This window comes from Glycine soja, chromosome 11, assembly GCF_004193775.1.
Source record: "Glycine soja cultivar W05 chromosome 11, ASM419377v2, whole genome shotgun sequence".
NCBI lineage: Eukaryota > Viridiplantae > Streptophyta > Magnoliopsida > Fabales > Fabaceae > Glycine > Glycine soja.
Window position 1 is genome coordinate 37,247,600 of NC_041012.1, and position 16,313 is coordinate 37,263,912.

At 28.5% G+C, this 16,313-nt stretch overlaps 1 protein-coding gene and 1 long non-coding RNA gene across 2 annotated transcripts; both read left to right on the plus strand.

The window, feature by feature from the left end:
• The first annotated feature begins 4,133 nt into the window (after window positions 1-4,133).
• Window positions 4,134-6,176, plus strand: LOC114374480 (polyphenol oxidase A1, chloroplastic-like). Its single transcript, XM_028332122.1, has one exon. It carries the CDS (start codon window positions 4,175-4,177, stop codon window positions 6,032-6,034), a length of 1,860 nt encoding a protein of 619 aa, XP_028187923.1. The 5' UTR covers window positions 4,134-4,174; the 3' UTR covers window positions 6,035-6,176.
• A 5,434-nt stretch (window positions 6,177-11,610) lies between these two features.
• Window positions 11,611-13,808, plus strand: LOC114375440. Its single transcript, XR_003658764.1, has 2 exons — window positions 11,611-11,944; window positions 13,244-13,808. It is a non-coding gene; the product is annotated as an uncharacterized LOC114375440 (long non-coding RNA).
• Window positions 13,809-16,313: the final 2,505 nt, after the last annotated feature.

Genomic DNA, 16,313 nt, shown 5'->3' on the forward strand with positions numbered 1-16,313 from the left:
ACAAAAAGAAAAAAATTAAATAAAAAATATAAAAATATTAAATAAAAAATATACAAAAATATAAAAATATTAAATAAAACTGTATATAAAAATATTAATTTAAATAAAATTATAGTCATAAATAATTTACTACTTATATCAAATATATATATATATATATATATATATATATATTTATGATTTCACAGTCATAAAAAAAATTAAGAAGTGATATATTTTTTTATGACTTTAATAGAAATAAAAATAAGAAATAAAAGTCATAATATAATTTACGACTTTAAACTCAAAAATGATAAGATATGTTATGATTTTTCTCTTTTTAGGTATTTATTTAAAATTTACCCCATTTAATATTTCAGAAAAAAATCACCAGTGGTCGTTTCGCCCAGAAGACCATTAAATTCTAAATTTAAAACATTTGTTTTATAAAATAAATAAAATAATTTCTATGACTAAGATTTCGTACTGTGCCCTTAAGGGTCTGGTGGGGGCATTACTAATGATGCTGCCAGAATTATTTTAATTACTTATATAATATATATTTATTTTATTAGCCTTTAAAGAAAAGATCTTGTACAATGAAAATATCACTGTAGAATATCTAAACCCCCTTCAAAATAGTAACTTCTCTTGATTGAGACCTAACGCAAAACTACATTGAGGGACTCCATTCTTGAAAGGGACGTCAAAACCCACTGTTTTGATTTAAAAATTCACATGTCAGAACTATTTATGACCACGACATACTCTAAATTATTAGTACTCACACACTTGATACAATTGGGTTTTTTTTATTTATGAAAAGGGATATATTTTTTTCGTTATTTTTAATCGGATATTTTTTCTACAACTTTGAAGTGGTAGGATTTTTTTTTTGGTTTTACGACTTTATAGTCGTAAAACCTTCTAATCGTAAATAACTTTTTTTAATGTTTAAGCGTCTTTTTTTAAAATTTATAATTTTTTTTATAATTTTTTCTTATTTTTTTAAAATTTTTAAAAATTATTTAAATGTATAATTAATAATGTTAATTTGACTTATTATTAGTAACTTATAATTTTCCTCATACTCTAATTTATAATTTATGGGTTTATTTTATATGTTATTAATTTATTTTAATATTTTATTATTTAAAATATGTTATATATTATTAATATTGTTTTATTTAAATATTTTAATTTATTTAAAATTTAGATAATATACTAATAAAATACATAATAAAATTAAAAATAATATAATTAATACATTAATATAAAACCTACTATATATAAAAGAAAAACCTAAAAAGTATAAGCTAACTTACGACAAAAATATACCCATTTTTGTAAAGAAAGCCGATAAAGTCTATGTATACATACTCCCACGATATATTCGTGCACATTAAATATTAATATTTGCGCACAGTGTTAAAATCCATTTGTTTCTTTCTTGTATGAAGAATTTTTTTAAAATACTTTCACAATTTTTAATATATTTATTTAACTACATTTTTTTTGAAAAAAAATAGAATTTAATAACACTAAAAAATTCATTATTTTAAGAAGTTATTGTGAATATTTCTTTTCAAAAGAATTATAATTATAAATATTTTTAAAATAAGCATATTTTTCATATTATAAGTCGCATAGAAATTACCAGATTTTCCCTCTTTTATTGTTTCTTTTTGTGTGAATCATTAAGATTTTGACATCCTTTGAGTTTTTGTCCAGTAGATGTCTAAACTGGTAAATTTATACTATTGTGGTGGTATATATATATTTTTTTTTATAAAAACACAAAAGAAGGCATGAAAGAGTGTTGAAGGCCTAAAGACTCTCATTCAGTGTGACGCGGTCGCTTAACAAGCAACCCTCGCTTAGCTCAAAGGAGAAACCTGGGGAAGCCATATGTCACGCGAAGGCATGCTTAGCACGAGTTGAGTGTTTAGTGCATTATCACTAACTCCTCGCTTAGTGCGAGGTCGCAAAAAACAAAGTTAAGCTGCGTTTTAAGTGAGAAAAAAGGAGGGAACCATTGATTCATTCAACCTCCCACAAGAGAATACATTCTAGGGCACGTCCAAGAGGGAGAATCCATTCATTTTGGGAGCTTCCACTTCCACTTCCTCTCCATTCTTCTTCACTTTCTTCACCAATGTTCATCCCTTTTTGTAATTATAAGCCTCTCATGACAATGAGAGGTTAAACCACCCATTGTTGGGAGCTTAGCAACCAAACACTCTTGATGCAATGATTCTTATTATCTATTTAATGTTATTTCAATTTCATTATCTCTTTTCTGTGCTTATTTTCATGCTTGGGGCTTAATCATCCATATTCATGCTATGTTTTGGGGCTGGTCATTGGAAAATATTTATCTCTAAAGAACTGAAACAGAATATCTAAAAAATTCATCTCTAGGGATAGAATGATGTTATTTAGCCCGTTTTATGCATCTTTGTTTATAATGCAATTTAGCTAGTTTATCTCTTAAGGGATTAGGATAGAAATTAGGTAAATTAGACTCTTTCATGTGAGGAATCATGACTAGAGTATACAAGTAGATGCAGATAATAATTGAAATAATATTGAATAGAGAAAAATCATTAACATTGCATCAAGAGTAGTTTCGATAGGCTAAACCCCAACAAATTCGTAAGTCTTTATCGACTGTCACTTCATCGCTCTGAGTGTTTGTTTTTCTTGCCTTGCACATGCTAGCTATAATTAGTTTAATTTTATGTCAATTCACTTTTAATGTCACATGTGTACAAATAGTTGAATCAATTCATTAATTGCTTGAAAATTGAATATACACAATTCTGAGTACAATCAAAGTTCATGTGGACTCGACACTCGAACTTCTATTTTACTTTACTATTTGGACGAATTGGTGCACTTGTCAATGAGTTAACATATACAATGAAGGATATAATGTTGACATGTATTATATTGCATAACATGATTGTCAAAGATGAACGAGATACATTTAGTGATAAGGTCGATGTTGATTATGAGCACTTAAACAATGACATTTCAAATGTTGAAGTATCTCGTAACACTTTTCCTGACTTTGTTACATACTTGCAAATAAGACTTGTTATAAATACAAGAGGAATTCATCAACACTTTCAAGCAAACTTGATGAAATATATTTGGAAACATTACCGTTACACCAATAATAAAATTTAATTTTTCTTGGACATTAATGTGTTGTATTTTTTTATTATTAAATTTATGTATTTTTCATTTATTTAACATTTAGTCATAAATAAAAATTAAATTTATGCTTATTTTCTTATTTCTTAATATTTATAAAAAATTTCTTTACGTGTTTTATTAATTAAATTTAATTACTTAATTATATTTAATTTAATAAATTTTTAAAAGTGAGATTCCTATTTATTAAAAATTATCAAAGATTTTAAAATAAAATTTAGCACTAAAGAAAAAAAATTAATTTATTTTTCAATCTTATAAGAAACCATATAATCACCTAAAAGTAATGTAAGATCTAAATTTAAAATCTTTCCCTATCCTTGGTTATTCTTCCATATTAATAAAATCTATGTGTACATACTCCCACGATAAACTCGCGCACATTAAATATTAATATTTGCAACCAGTACTATCAAAAGTAATAATACGTTGAAATTTAACTTTAGTTTTCTGTTTCACTTTTAAGAGCGCGGCCGGTGCCTCTGTGCAAGGCTTTTGCTGCAAGTACTCTAAATCTGTCTGTTTTGTGTTCTATATCTACTTTCAACTTTTTAATATCATTCAAATTCAAAGGTCAGATAAAGTCCCCCCTTAAAGTAGACGACACATTGTTATCACTCAAAGTACCATAATTCTTTAGAAGAATACTGAAAAGATTTGCATGAAATTAATTGGTTCGTACTAGGATCAAATGAAATAGTCAGTGTTCCATTATATTTACCACATCTATAGAACTTTCTACCCAAATTATCTTCAGACCCGCGACATTTTCATCAGCCACAATTTTGGTGAATCAATCAATTAAGGAGATTTTTAATATTTTTTGAATAAAGTATATAAATTAAATTTTAAAGAAATTTCAATCCCAATGTCAGTATATATTAATTTATAAAGGACAGTAGTCTTCATTTAACTTCACTATAAAAGGGCAACTAGGATTGTAGATCGATCATTATGAGCCAAAAGAAGAACGATCATGGCTTATATCTCCTCTCTATCATCTTTCTCCCTCTCCAATTTCTCTGCACCTCTTCCCATTTCCATTTGTTCCTCATCTTCCGCATTCCTAACTTCCCAAATACCATGCAAACCCTCCAAACGTAGCAAACCAAAAGGCCATCATGTTTCCAAAGTGTCATGCAACAGTAACCAAAACACCCCAACACCAAACCCAGAAGAAGAAAAACCATCGTCATACAACATTCTAGGAAAACATAGGAGGGATATTCTCCTTGGCATTGGGGGCCTTTACGGTGCTTCTGCTCTTAGCAACACCAACCCTTTAGCCATGGCTGCAGCTCCTATTCTAGAGCCTGACCTAGAACATTGTTGTATAACTGATGATGTACCTAAAGGGGAAATCGAGAAACAAGTCTATTGTTGCCCACCAAAATCTTCTTCCCCTCCTATAGATTTCAAGTTGCCTAAAGGAACACCCCTTAGGGTTAGACCACCTGCTCAATTTGTGACCGATGAGTACCTAGAAAAGTATAAGTTAGCCCTTAAGCGCATGAGAGAGCTTCCATCTGATGATCCTCGAAGTTTCAAGCAACAAGCTGATATCCATTGTGCTTATTGTGATGGTGGCTATAAGCAATTAGGGTTCCCAGTTGAGCTAGACTTCAAAGTCCACTTTTCATGGATATTTTTCCCTTTCCACCGTTGGTACCTCTATTTCTATGAGCGAATCTTGGGTAGCTTGATTGATGACCCAACCTTTGCACTTCCGTATTGGAACTGGGACAATCCTGATGGTGGCATGGTATTGCCTTCCATTTTCGCAGATGAAGACTCCCCTCTATATGACCCTCGCAGGAATCCAGACATCACACCAACTACTCTCGTAGACCTAAACTATGGCAGTGGAAAGGAACCAAGCGTAGAACAAAACCTCGGTGTAATGTATACGAGTGTTGTCTCTGGTGCGAAACGCGCATCGCTCTTCCATGGAAAACCATTTCTTGCTGGAAAGCAGCCTGAGCTAGGTGGAGGGACCGTAGAGCTTGGTCCTCATACTGCTGTCCACCGTTGGACCGGTGATCCAAGACAACCTAACAAAGAGGACATGGGGAGGTTCTATTCTGCTGGAAGAGACCCCGCTTTCTATTCTCACCATGCCAACGTGGATCGTATGTGGAATATATGGAAAACAATACCAAGTGGAAAAAGAAGGGATTTCAAAAACCGTGATTGGTTGGAAACCTCCTTTTTCTTCTACGATGAGAACAAGACCCTTGTCCGTGTGAAGGTGAAAGACAGCCTTGACACGAATAAGATGGGTTATGTTTACCAAGATGTCGCCATTCCATGGCTCGAGAAAAAGCCTACACCCAAAAGAACTAGAAAGGCTAAGAAGGTGGCGTTCGCACAACAATTTGGCGGCATTGGTGCAGCAATGGCTGCTGAGACTGGGCCAAGTTCCAAGTTTCCTCTCACTTTGTTGGACTCAAAGGTAACCCTACTAGTTAAAAGGCCAAAGCAGTTGAGGAGCAAGAGGGACAAGGAGGAAGAGGAAGAAGTGTTGGTGATTGATGGGATTGAGTTTGATGGGGATGATGATGTGAAGTTTGATGTCTATATTACTGATGAAGATGTCGAGGATATTGGACCAGAGAGCACAGAGTTTGCAGGAAGCTTTTCGACTCTGGGTCATTCCCATTCGAACATGAACATGGACAAGAAGATCAAAACTAGCTTGACACTGGGAATAACAGATTTGTTAGAGGACTTGGATGCTGAAAATGATGATAGTGTTTTGGTCACATTGGTACCACGATCTGAGAATGTAAGCATCACAATTCAGAACATAAAGATAGAGTTTGAGAAGGATGAGTGAAAATATGTCACTCATTTACTACTAAACTATTGCATGCTTGGTGAGGTGTTTCCAACATGCAAATGAGTTTAAATTTATATCAGCATGTTTAGCAATTTCAAAGCAAAAAAAAAATAAAAATAATCATGTTTTAATTGCTCAATATGGCAAAAGTAATATGTTGCTGTTTTATTGGCAAATAAAATCTTATTGTATGTTTTGTTTAATGTTGGCATAGAGCTTAACAAATGGTTCGTTCCAATGTAGAATATATATATATATGCTCATTACTATTACTCACTAGATTAGAGGGAAGTTGCACGGTGACAAACATCATTATTATCTCATATTAAAACCAATCAATTATATTATAAAGAACATTTTTACCGCGTAGGTAAATGCATCTTAGAAATTTTTCTCACTAAAATACAAATAATTCTTTTCAAAATATTTTTAAAAGAAAATCAATAATTTACTAACATATATTTATATAGAAGGCATATAAGATCGCTCATAAATAATTAAATTTTATTTTGAACTCAAATAAATTTTTTTATTATTTTAAATTCTTCATATATTAAAACTTTAAATAATAATTTTGACGCTAAGGTCATGTGTTATTCTACTAGTAGTATAAAAGAAGAAGATACAGAATGCAAATAATAAATATGGTAGGTGATGGGTGATGAAGAAAGATGGAGATAGAAATAATGCGAAATAGAACTAGAAAAAATAAATTAAGAAAATATCTTTAGATAAAATCATGAGTAAGAAAAGATGAGTTTGTTGAAATTTTAGGAGATTTTGTAAAATATCAATAATCACCCGAAACACATTATTTGTAAGAGTTTTAGGAATAACTGAATTCATAATAATTGACCAAACAAACACAGCGGAATCTGAATCCTTATGTGATTTTTGATCTATATACTCTTATGATTGGTTACGAGATGAATAATCGACTAACAGTGTAACCGATGACTTTATGGTTTTTCCTTGACCGGAACCTTGTTATTTCTTAATAGGACCTTCGCAACTCTTTAGATGAGGAGAAGAGAAACTATATCTGATGACTCGATGTATTGGAACTATAGCCTTCTTATCTTATTATAGTGTGTTAACCTAATAGGTTCTCATCATCCCCCAATGGACCAACACTGAGATTTGCTCATTTAAGTGCATATCATCTGATTTGGTTATCAGCTCACTTAATTTGATCACATAAAATAAAATCCACGCATGATAAATAACTAATATAGTTTTCTTATAATATTAGCTCACATTAATTATTAGAATAAAAAATTTCAGCCATCTCTCACTTGGGCTACATAATGTAATAATTATATAAAAAATCCTTAAGCATGCATCTGTATGCTATTTACCTTTAGACTTCTATCTTAACAACCCGACCCATCTCATATATCAATAATGGAATCATTGCGACTTTCCTCACTACAACAAATGTAACTAGATCCCAATGATCATCACACATCAGTACACTCAATGGCATAGATCAATATAGATAAACAGTCTGAAAATTACACATGCAATATTGATCTTAGTCATGTCTATTTCCAATTGATCCGAACTTTATTCTTTACAGAGATCAATCCAAGTACAACATAAATAGTGCAAACAAGCTAATAATCAAATGAAAAAAAAAATTCAACTTTATTTCTGCAAAAAATTCAAACAACAAAATATTTGTAAACCATAAAATATAAAACATAAACAAAACTCTCATTAAACTAAGGTACTATTAGGAATTACAACCATATGAGTCGTGTGTTCATAAAAAAATTTAAGTGTCATAACTAGCATAGAATGAGTCCTTATATATTTTATACAAATTTGTATTTTTTGAATTTTTTATTTAATAACCACATACTTTATGTCAACAAATATTTATTTGTTTGAATGCTTAATAAGACTACTAAGATATAATTCTGATAAACACCCCATGATTTCTTAACATCGACGACAACAGAATTCCCAGGCATGGTTTTCGGAAAAGAATGTCTTGTTCATGGCATGTCATACGGTTTTGAAGAAGCTTTTTTTTTTTTTTTTTGGTTTTTCTGTCGTGCCTTTGATATTTTGTTTGGTATCAAATATATTTAAAAATTTGTTTTTTCTCAAACGTATTTCTTTCCACTTAAACTCTATCTTATCTTCTCATTTCTCCCACGTTTTTCCGATTTATCTTTTGACTAGAGATTTCGTGTCTCACATCATATTTATAATTTGATATAAAAAATTCTCAAAATTTATTTTTATATATCATCACCTCACGTTTTTCTTTCACTAAAAATATTATCAATAAATCACGTACAAAAATATTTCAAAAAATATTATTATTTTATTTAATTATATATCTTTATTATATAATTTAATTCTTTAAAAAATTTCATACTTAATCAAATAAAGTTAAATATAAAAATATTATTATGCAAATAATAAGAATATTTTAATATAAATAAAAATACTGTTATTGAATCACAAATATAAATATTGTCATTTTATGAAATTATAATTTATATAAAAATATACATTTTATATATATTTTTATTGTATAAAATAAGTTTTGAACAATGTGATAAAAACATATAAGATTATAAAATATAATATATAAAATAAAAATAAAATTTATATAAATATAAATATATAAATATTTTAATTTATATGAAAATAGAATTTAATTTTAAATATTAAATTTTAAAAGATAATTATTGATTGATAAGTACATCAATTTGTCACAAGTAGTAAAATACTCGGAAGTCCGGATTCACAAGGATTTTGTTTGTATTTAGATTGATGCAAATATAATTTATAAACAAGAGATAAGAAATTTAAATGTAAAATTTAAAGAAAGTAAGAGAGAAAAAGGATAAGAAATTTAAAATAACATATCAGGAGATAAGATAAAAACTAAAGAGACAAGAGATTAAAGTAAAAGATATGAAATGTAGAAGATAAAATAGATAAGATAAGAAAAGTAAAAGATAAAGATAGTGATAAAAAGATAAATTCAAAATGAGATAATGTTGGAATCTAACATGTTTTGTTTGTCTAAGATGTATTATTTTATATTTTTTTATCAATTAGGTGAATTTTTTTTACCTACATCTATTAGAATACTTGATGTCTCGTGATCACAAGTCTATCTTAATTATCTATCTATCTCCGAACTGTTTTTGCAAAGACTCAATAGGATAAAATGCATGAAGTTGTAATTCTAGATGTTTGCTTTGATGCATGGGCATAATGCTAAAATACTACTCATTTCTTTGAGTTCTATTAGAAATTACCCTCTTTCGAGCAACTAATACCTAAAATTGATGCATATAAGACCTTCATTAAGGATTACTCTCTTTGGAGCGCCTAACCCCTAAAGATGATACAAGGATGAATGATACAAGAAATTAAAATAAGAAAGGATAATATGAAAAAAAACACTTGTTTGCATTAATAGATATGAAACATACAGTACATCTTTAATTTTGATTTTTTAGACGTGCTAGGTCCTAACTAAGGGGATTTAACCTCTCATTATCATGAGAAACTTTACAATTTAGGGACTGATGTGGATAGAAGAAGATGAATGGATGGATATAGGAGGAGAAAAGGATAATGAACATAGATAGATGATTTATCTTATTAGAAATACTCAGACTTAGGATGTATTTATTAGAGAGCTATGAGTCTCCGGGGTGGTGTCCTGGTGTGTAGGTTGTGTCTTTCTCCTTCTGTTTCCTACTCCTTTTATAGAACTAAGGTAGTTTAATTTCCATGCGACCTCACGTTGAACGCAGGCTTTCGTCCTAAGCACACCTTTGAGCTTCTTGGCGGGCCTTCTTCGCACTAAGCATGAGCTTTCCCGCTTAGCGAGGATGTGTGCTAAGCCTAGATTGCGGGCTGTCAAATTCTTATAATTTTTCTTCAAGGTTTTTTCTTCTAATTTTTACATCAATTTTCCTCAAAAACACTTGAAATCTTCTTCTTTTAACTTATGCTAACAAAAAACTGTAAAAATATTAATTTCTTTATTATTTCATTAAAAACAACTATAAAGTAAAGAAATTATAATAATTCTTAGCCAAAATTAATTATCAAATTAACTCAAATTTCATAGTTATCAATAATGTATAAGATTATAAAATTATAATAAATTAAAAAAGAATAAATTAAGTTTAAATTTTAAACTACTTTTGTATAAAACTTATATTAATACTATATTTTGTACCAAATATTCAAAAGGGCAAGTGGGTATAGTAATAAAGAAGTGTATCACTCCAAGAATCATGGGACTTAGCTAATGAATTTTAAAATATAGAGAGACTTAGATAATGAATTAAAAAGTAGGAGAACCGATTTGGTGAAATAGGAAATAGATTTGGTGAAATAATTTACAATTAAGCCTTAATTTAACATATTCACTATGCAATGCTCAATAATGATTTATTAAGATTCAATTAGTAACTTATGCATTCATCACTTTTCAATATGATTTTAGTGTAATATATGCACTAATGACATATTGAAATCCAATAAGATCCAATATCACTTTAGTGTAACATATACACTAATAATGATCGATTGAAAATCTAATCAAAGTCTATAACTTTAGTGTAACATATGTAATAATGATTGATTGAAATCTAATAAGCCCAAATAAAGATTCAATATGTGTAGCATATATATTAATCAAAATTTAATAATTAATTAAAAGTAAATGATGCATGTTCCTGTGTAATGTAAAAGTTGGTATAAAAAAAGATATTGGTGTCAAAAACTCTTTGAACCAATTTTATTCCCAATAGTATCATTACAACTAACTAAAATATATCTCTCTCCATCAATTTATCCTTTCTTTTATCTTTATTTGTACATATTTAATTTTTTTTAACTAATTATATCATTTCAATTTAAAAATAAATTTATACCATAATTTAAATTATTTATTTTAATTTCAAAAGATAAATTTTATATTATTGTTATTATAATCTTAATTTATATATTTAATAATATTGATTTATATGAATTATAATTAGATGATAAATATAATTAGATACAAATAAATATTTATTACGTGTTATACATATACATAAACATCGAATAATAATCAATAAATTTATATTAAGTTTACAATTTTATTTAAATAATTACGTGTCTTATTGGATATTTTATTTGGTATTAAATAAATTATAAAACGTGTTTTTTTCTCTCACGTATTTCTTTCCATTCAAATTTTATCTTCTCATTTTCGTGACATTGTTTCCGATTTATTTTTTGACTAGAAATCACGTGTCAGACTTCATATTTATTATTCGATATCAAACAATTCTCAAAATTTGTGTTTATCATCACCTCACGTCTTTCTTTTTGACTAAAAATATATCTTATCTGCGAATTGCCTCAGTCAAATTTGACCATAAAATCCAGTGCTTCTGATATTTTTCTACCACGGAAGATAGGTAACTGATTAACCAGGGCTTCTATATCTCATCAATGTTTTTCGTCCCTCCTTGGACAGTCTTCATATAACTTCACTATAAAAAGGCAAGATGGTAGATCGATCATTATGAGCCAAAAGAAGATCGAATAACAAACGAATATAATATCATGGCTTCTATTCCCTCTTTATCCTACTTCCCTCTCCGATTTCTCTGCAATACCCATTCCCATTTATTCCTCATCTTCCACCCACCAAACGTAGCAAACCAAAAGGCCATCATGTTTCCGAAGTGTCATGCCACAGTAACCAAAACACCACCCCAACACCAAACCCAGAAGAAGAAAAACCATCACACAACATTCCAGGAAAACATAGGAGGGATGTTCTCCTTGGCATTGGGGGACTTTACGGTGCTTCTACTCTTAGCAACACCAACCAAAGCCATGGCTGCAGCCCCTATTCTCCATCCCTTAATGGTTATAAACTTATAATGATATTAATAGAATTTGATAATACAACAGCCATAAAATTGTAATTTTCAAATAAATTAATTATTCTAACTTTAGAATTTAGACAGTTGTAGATTGGATAAATTAAATGTATCCAAATCTTATAAATATCCACAAAAAATTCCTAAATAAATAAGATAAATACTCATTTATTAGAAGGGGCATAGCAGGTTTTTATCGACATATTTTAATAGGGATGAGTATGGATATGAGTAGTATAGTATCTCCCCATTCCATACTAGCACCTAGTATATATATTTTAACAGTGCTTTCTCTCTTATCTTATTGAATTCAAAATAGTATATATATATATATAGATAGATAGAGTACAAAAGAGAGAGAGGAGAGAGACTATGACAGTGATAATGCATTGTTGCCTTCTCAAAAAAGGCTACCAACTAAGTTACTAAACATGGCTAAACAACAAGGATATTCAACAATTTGTATTTAGTTTCACAAGCGGAATGTGTAGAGCTGTTTGGAAGGTTTTCTCAAGGTTGCCATAAATATGGTCTGTTTGATTGCAATCAGATACTTGGTTTCGTTATTATTAGCCTTTGATAGGATAATTTACTTGGTCCATAGTTGTAGGATCAAGATTAAGATTAGTTCATCTTTTGGATAGCATCTTTGTATACATATTCGTACACCTACTATAAATCATTCAACTTAGTCTAGATTCTGTTGATATCATTGGTGGGACATGAATTGGAGGACTAAAATTTATTTAAAAAGCACTAAATTCTGACATAAATTTAGTCCCATAGTCATTGAACATGATGTAAAAATTGTCTTTATGTTAGGATTGTGAGATTTAAGGACCGCATTTATGTCATTTTTCAAAAGAAGACCAAATTGATGTCGCTTTCTATGATTGAGAAATTTAAAATGTTAGCTTTTCTGAAATGAAAGAAGAACTGATGCTAGTGTTTTCGGAGGACCACATTGATGTTGCTTTCTATGATTGAGACACTTAAATGTTACTTTTTCTGAAATGATGAAATGACCCCGGGGTGGGGTTAAACGGGGTTAGTTAAATAAATAGAGGACCAAAATTTTCTTAACAAAGCGAATAATTGCAGTAGTTCTATAAGACCCAAGTTTTAGGCTGTGTTTCATGTATGGACTAAGTGTCTAATTATTTATGCATTAAAAGGATGTTTTCCCACTCTCAACTGCATAGTAAAAACACAGGTGAACCTTTGCTATGCTCCTTTTATTTTTTTTCCTAATCCCTATTTGCTCTCCTTTTTTCTAATTTTACAGTGCTTAAAGTTCCTGGCGTAAAGAAAACTTTGGGTATTCCTGAAATACCTGTTGCTCCACCCACCACGACCAGTGCTACTCAATCTCCCTTTTCTATATTTCCAGCTCTAAAACAAGCTACATCTGCAACAACAAATGGGTCAAGCTCAATACCAGATGAAGTTTCAAAATATTCAAATAAAAAGATATCTTCTGCTTCTGTTATTCGTCAAAGGCTTAGAAGTTTAGAGAAACAAGTGAAAGGAAGAAAGAAGAACAAGAAGTGAGGAAAATTTACAATAATCCTAAATTATAACATCTATACATGGAGCAATTGTGCTCAGCATTTTGTTATATTTTATTATCCTGGGATGAGGGAGAAATTAGTTCGAACTTTGTATGTTTAGTCTACACTCGATTCATCGGTTTCTCAATTCTTGTGTAAAACTTGGTCCCTATCAGAAAGGGCGGCCTCAATAATTTTATATAACTTTTCATCCTTCATTTTAATTTTAGAAATTAATGTGATCAAAAGATGGCTAATATGAGCTCTTATTTGACACAAATGGTAAGAGTTTCAACTTTAGTTAAGTGTGCTTATTTTTATTAAGATACTAGGAAATTATAATTTTAGCTGTAAAATAAATTATATTAGTAGAAAAATACATTGTATGCACTTACAATCTCAATGGAGATTATTCATTACTTTTCGGTGATAAATATTTTGTAACAACATTATGGTCAAGGAAAAAAATATTACATTTAAAAGTAAGTTATAACAACCTTTGGTGCAACTTCGTATATAATATGTTTTTTCTAAGGTTTACATACCACGCATATTTGGGCCCTTGCACTCAAGACAGAAAAAATGTTAGAACCTTCCAAATAATAGTAAGAACAAAGATGAGCAGATGATAAAAGGAAAAAAATTATAGAAAGAATGATAATTGGAAGAATGAAAACTGTTGATATGTTTAAAAACTTAATCTATCAATTTCTTATATAATGTTGGTAAGTTTTTATTTATTTATTATTTATAAGAATCAAAGACTTGCATCAACCACTGAGCTAGAGTGTTAGACTCCTTGGACATGTTTGTAAGTTTAACTCATTAAGAAATGTTAATAAATAACCTTTAATTCTCAAATCAATGTAAATAGAATGATAATAAAATCATTGATTACAAATTAATTATTTATAACATTTAAAATAAAAATAAACATATTAACTATTAGAAAGAAAAATTTATGATACTGTAATATTTTGTCTAGAATAAGAAAAAAATACAATTTCTATAATAAATATTAGAAAAGAATAAAAAAAATAAAAAAGAAAAATGGATTTTTTATGTTACACTTAAATCACATTATTTACATTGTTAAACCTCTAATTAAAAATAATTACTTATATATTTATTTCTAAACAAATATATATATATATATATATATATATATATATATATATATATATATATATATATATTAAGAAATAAATTGAAAAAATTCAGGGTACAAGACTCTTTTAGTTTTTTTTTGTCATTATATTATTGGTACAATAATTTAGTGACTTTGTCAATGACCCAAAACTTTGTGTGAGGCTACGAATTCAAATCCAGTTTGACCAATCATATATTGACTTCTTTTAGTTTAATTGATAGTTTTTAGTTTGACTCCTAAGTTCAACTACATTAAAAGAAAAACTTTACTCAGTCAAATATAAGAAAAAAATACATAATTTAAATTGATTATATAAGAATATTAGTTAAGTCCATTTAATTTTTTTTATTTCACACAAAAAGAACTACATTTCTTAATAAACCCTTAGTTATATTTATTAACGAAGATTATGCACAAATTTGAACTTAAAGTTGGAATACTAACATTAAATAGAGTTGGAGTAGTCAAAATTTATTTATATTTTAATACATTAAATTTGGACATTTTTTTTTACTTATATTTAAGTTTAGAAGGAATAAAAATTATCTTATGAATTTTTTTCCCTACTCAAATAAAATTTCTTTGAATAAAAAATAGCCATAGCTACAATAAAAGGCGTACTAACATCTTCATGAATATGAAGATATTGGAAAACTTTTTTCTTTTTTTACTGGATTGGAAAACTTCTATAATCAAATATCCACTTATTCTTAGCCTCTCACATTAAATCAGGAAACATTCGCTTTATTAAATATTTTTATAATTAAATTGATCTATAAAAAATTTCAATTTTTTAATTATCGTGTTTATTTTTTACAGCTTTTATATTTTGTTTAATTAAATATATAAAATTAGTTTATACCGTCACTGAAACTATTTACTTGCACTTTTGTTTCTTGTTTTTATTTTGTGTTTTTACTTTTTAATTTAATTATATTTATTTGAATTACACTATTATCCTTTTAATTATATTTATTTGAATTAGTATATTGTCCTTATTCTGGACTGAAAATTATGACTATCATATTATAGAAATATATGATGGAGTGCACTTGTTGATCAATAAATGTGTGTGATAAAAGATAAATGAAGTATTTTTTTAAAGACCCAAAATTGCTGACATTAATTAAATAGGATTGAATTAGTTCAAATTTACTAATATTTTAGTGCATTAAATTTTTATAAATTTACATTTGAGTGTAGAAAGGAATGAAACTTAATCTCATAATAGTTTTATCCTACTAAAATAATATTTCCTTAAATAGGAAATACCCATAGCTACAATAAAAAGTGACTAATATTTAAAAATGACAATGGATATGGTCAGACACGAATAGGGACTACTCACTACCCTGTCTGATGGAGAAAATCCATATCTGCTGTCCGTTGTGTATCCGTTTAAAAAATATTCATGAAATGGAGGAAATATGTGTCCGTTATTTGTTGAGTATCCGTTTAAAAATTATCCATTAATTTTTTGATACACGCGGGTGTCCAAGGATAACCTTAGACACTTTAATTTTTTTTAAAAAATTAAATTTATATTTTTTAAAAAGATGATTTTCAACGTTAAGTAAAACTAGTGAATTAGAAATCAAGAATAAAAAAGAAACATTAACACAACAAAATTAAACATAAAATAAGTATCTCTTGTA

Coding starts and splice junctions, on each gene's coding strand:
- LOC114374480 (XM_028332122.1), top strand. CDS start 4,175: ATGGCTTATATCTCCTCTCTATCATCTTTCTCCCTCTCCAATTTCTCT.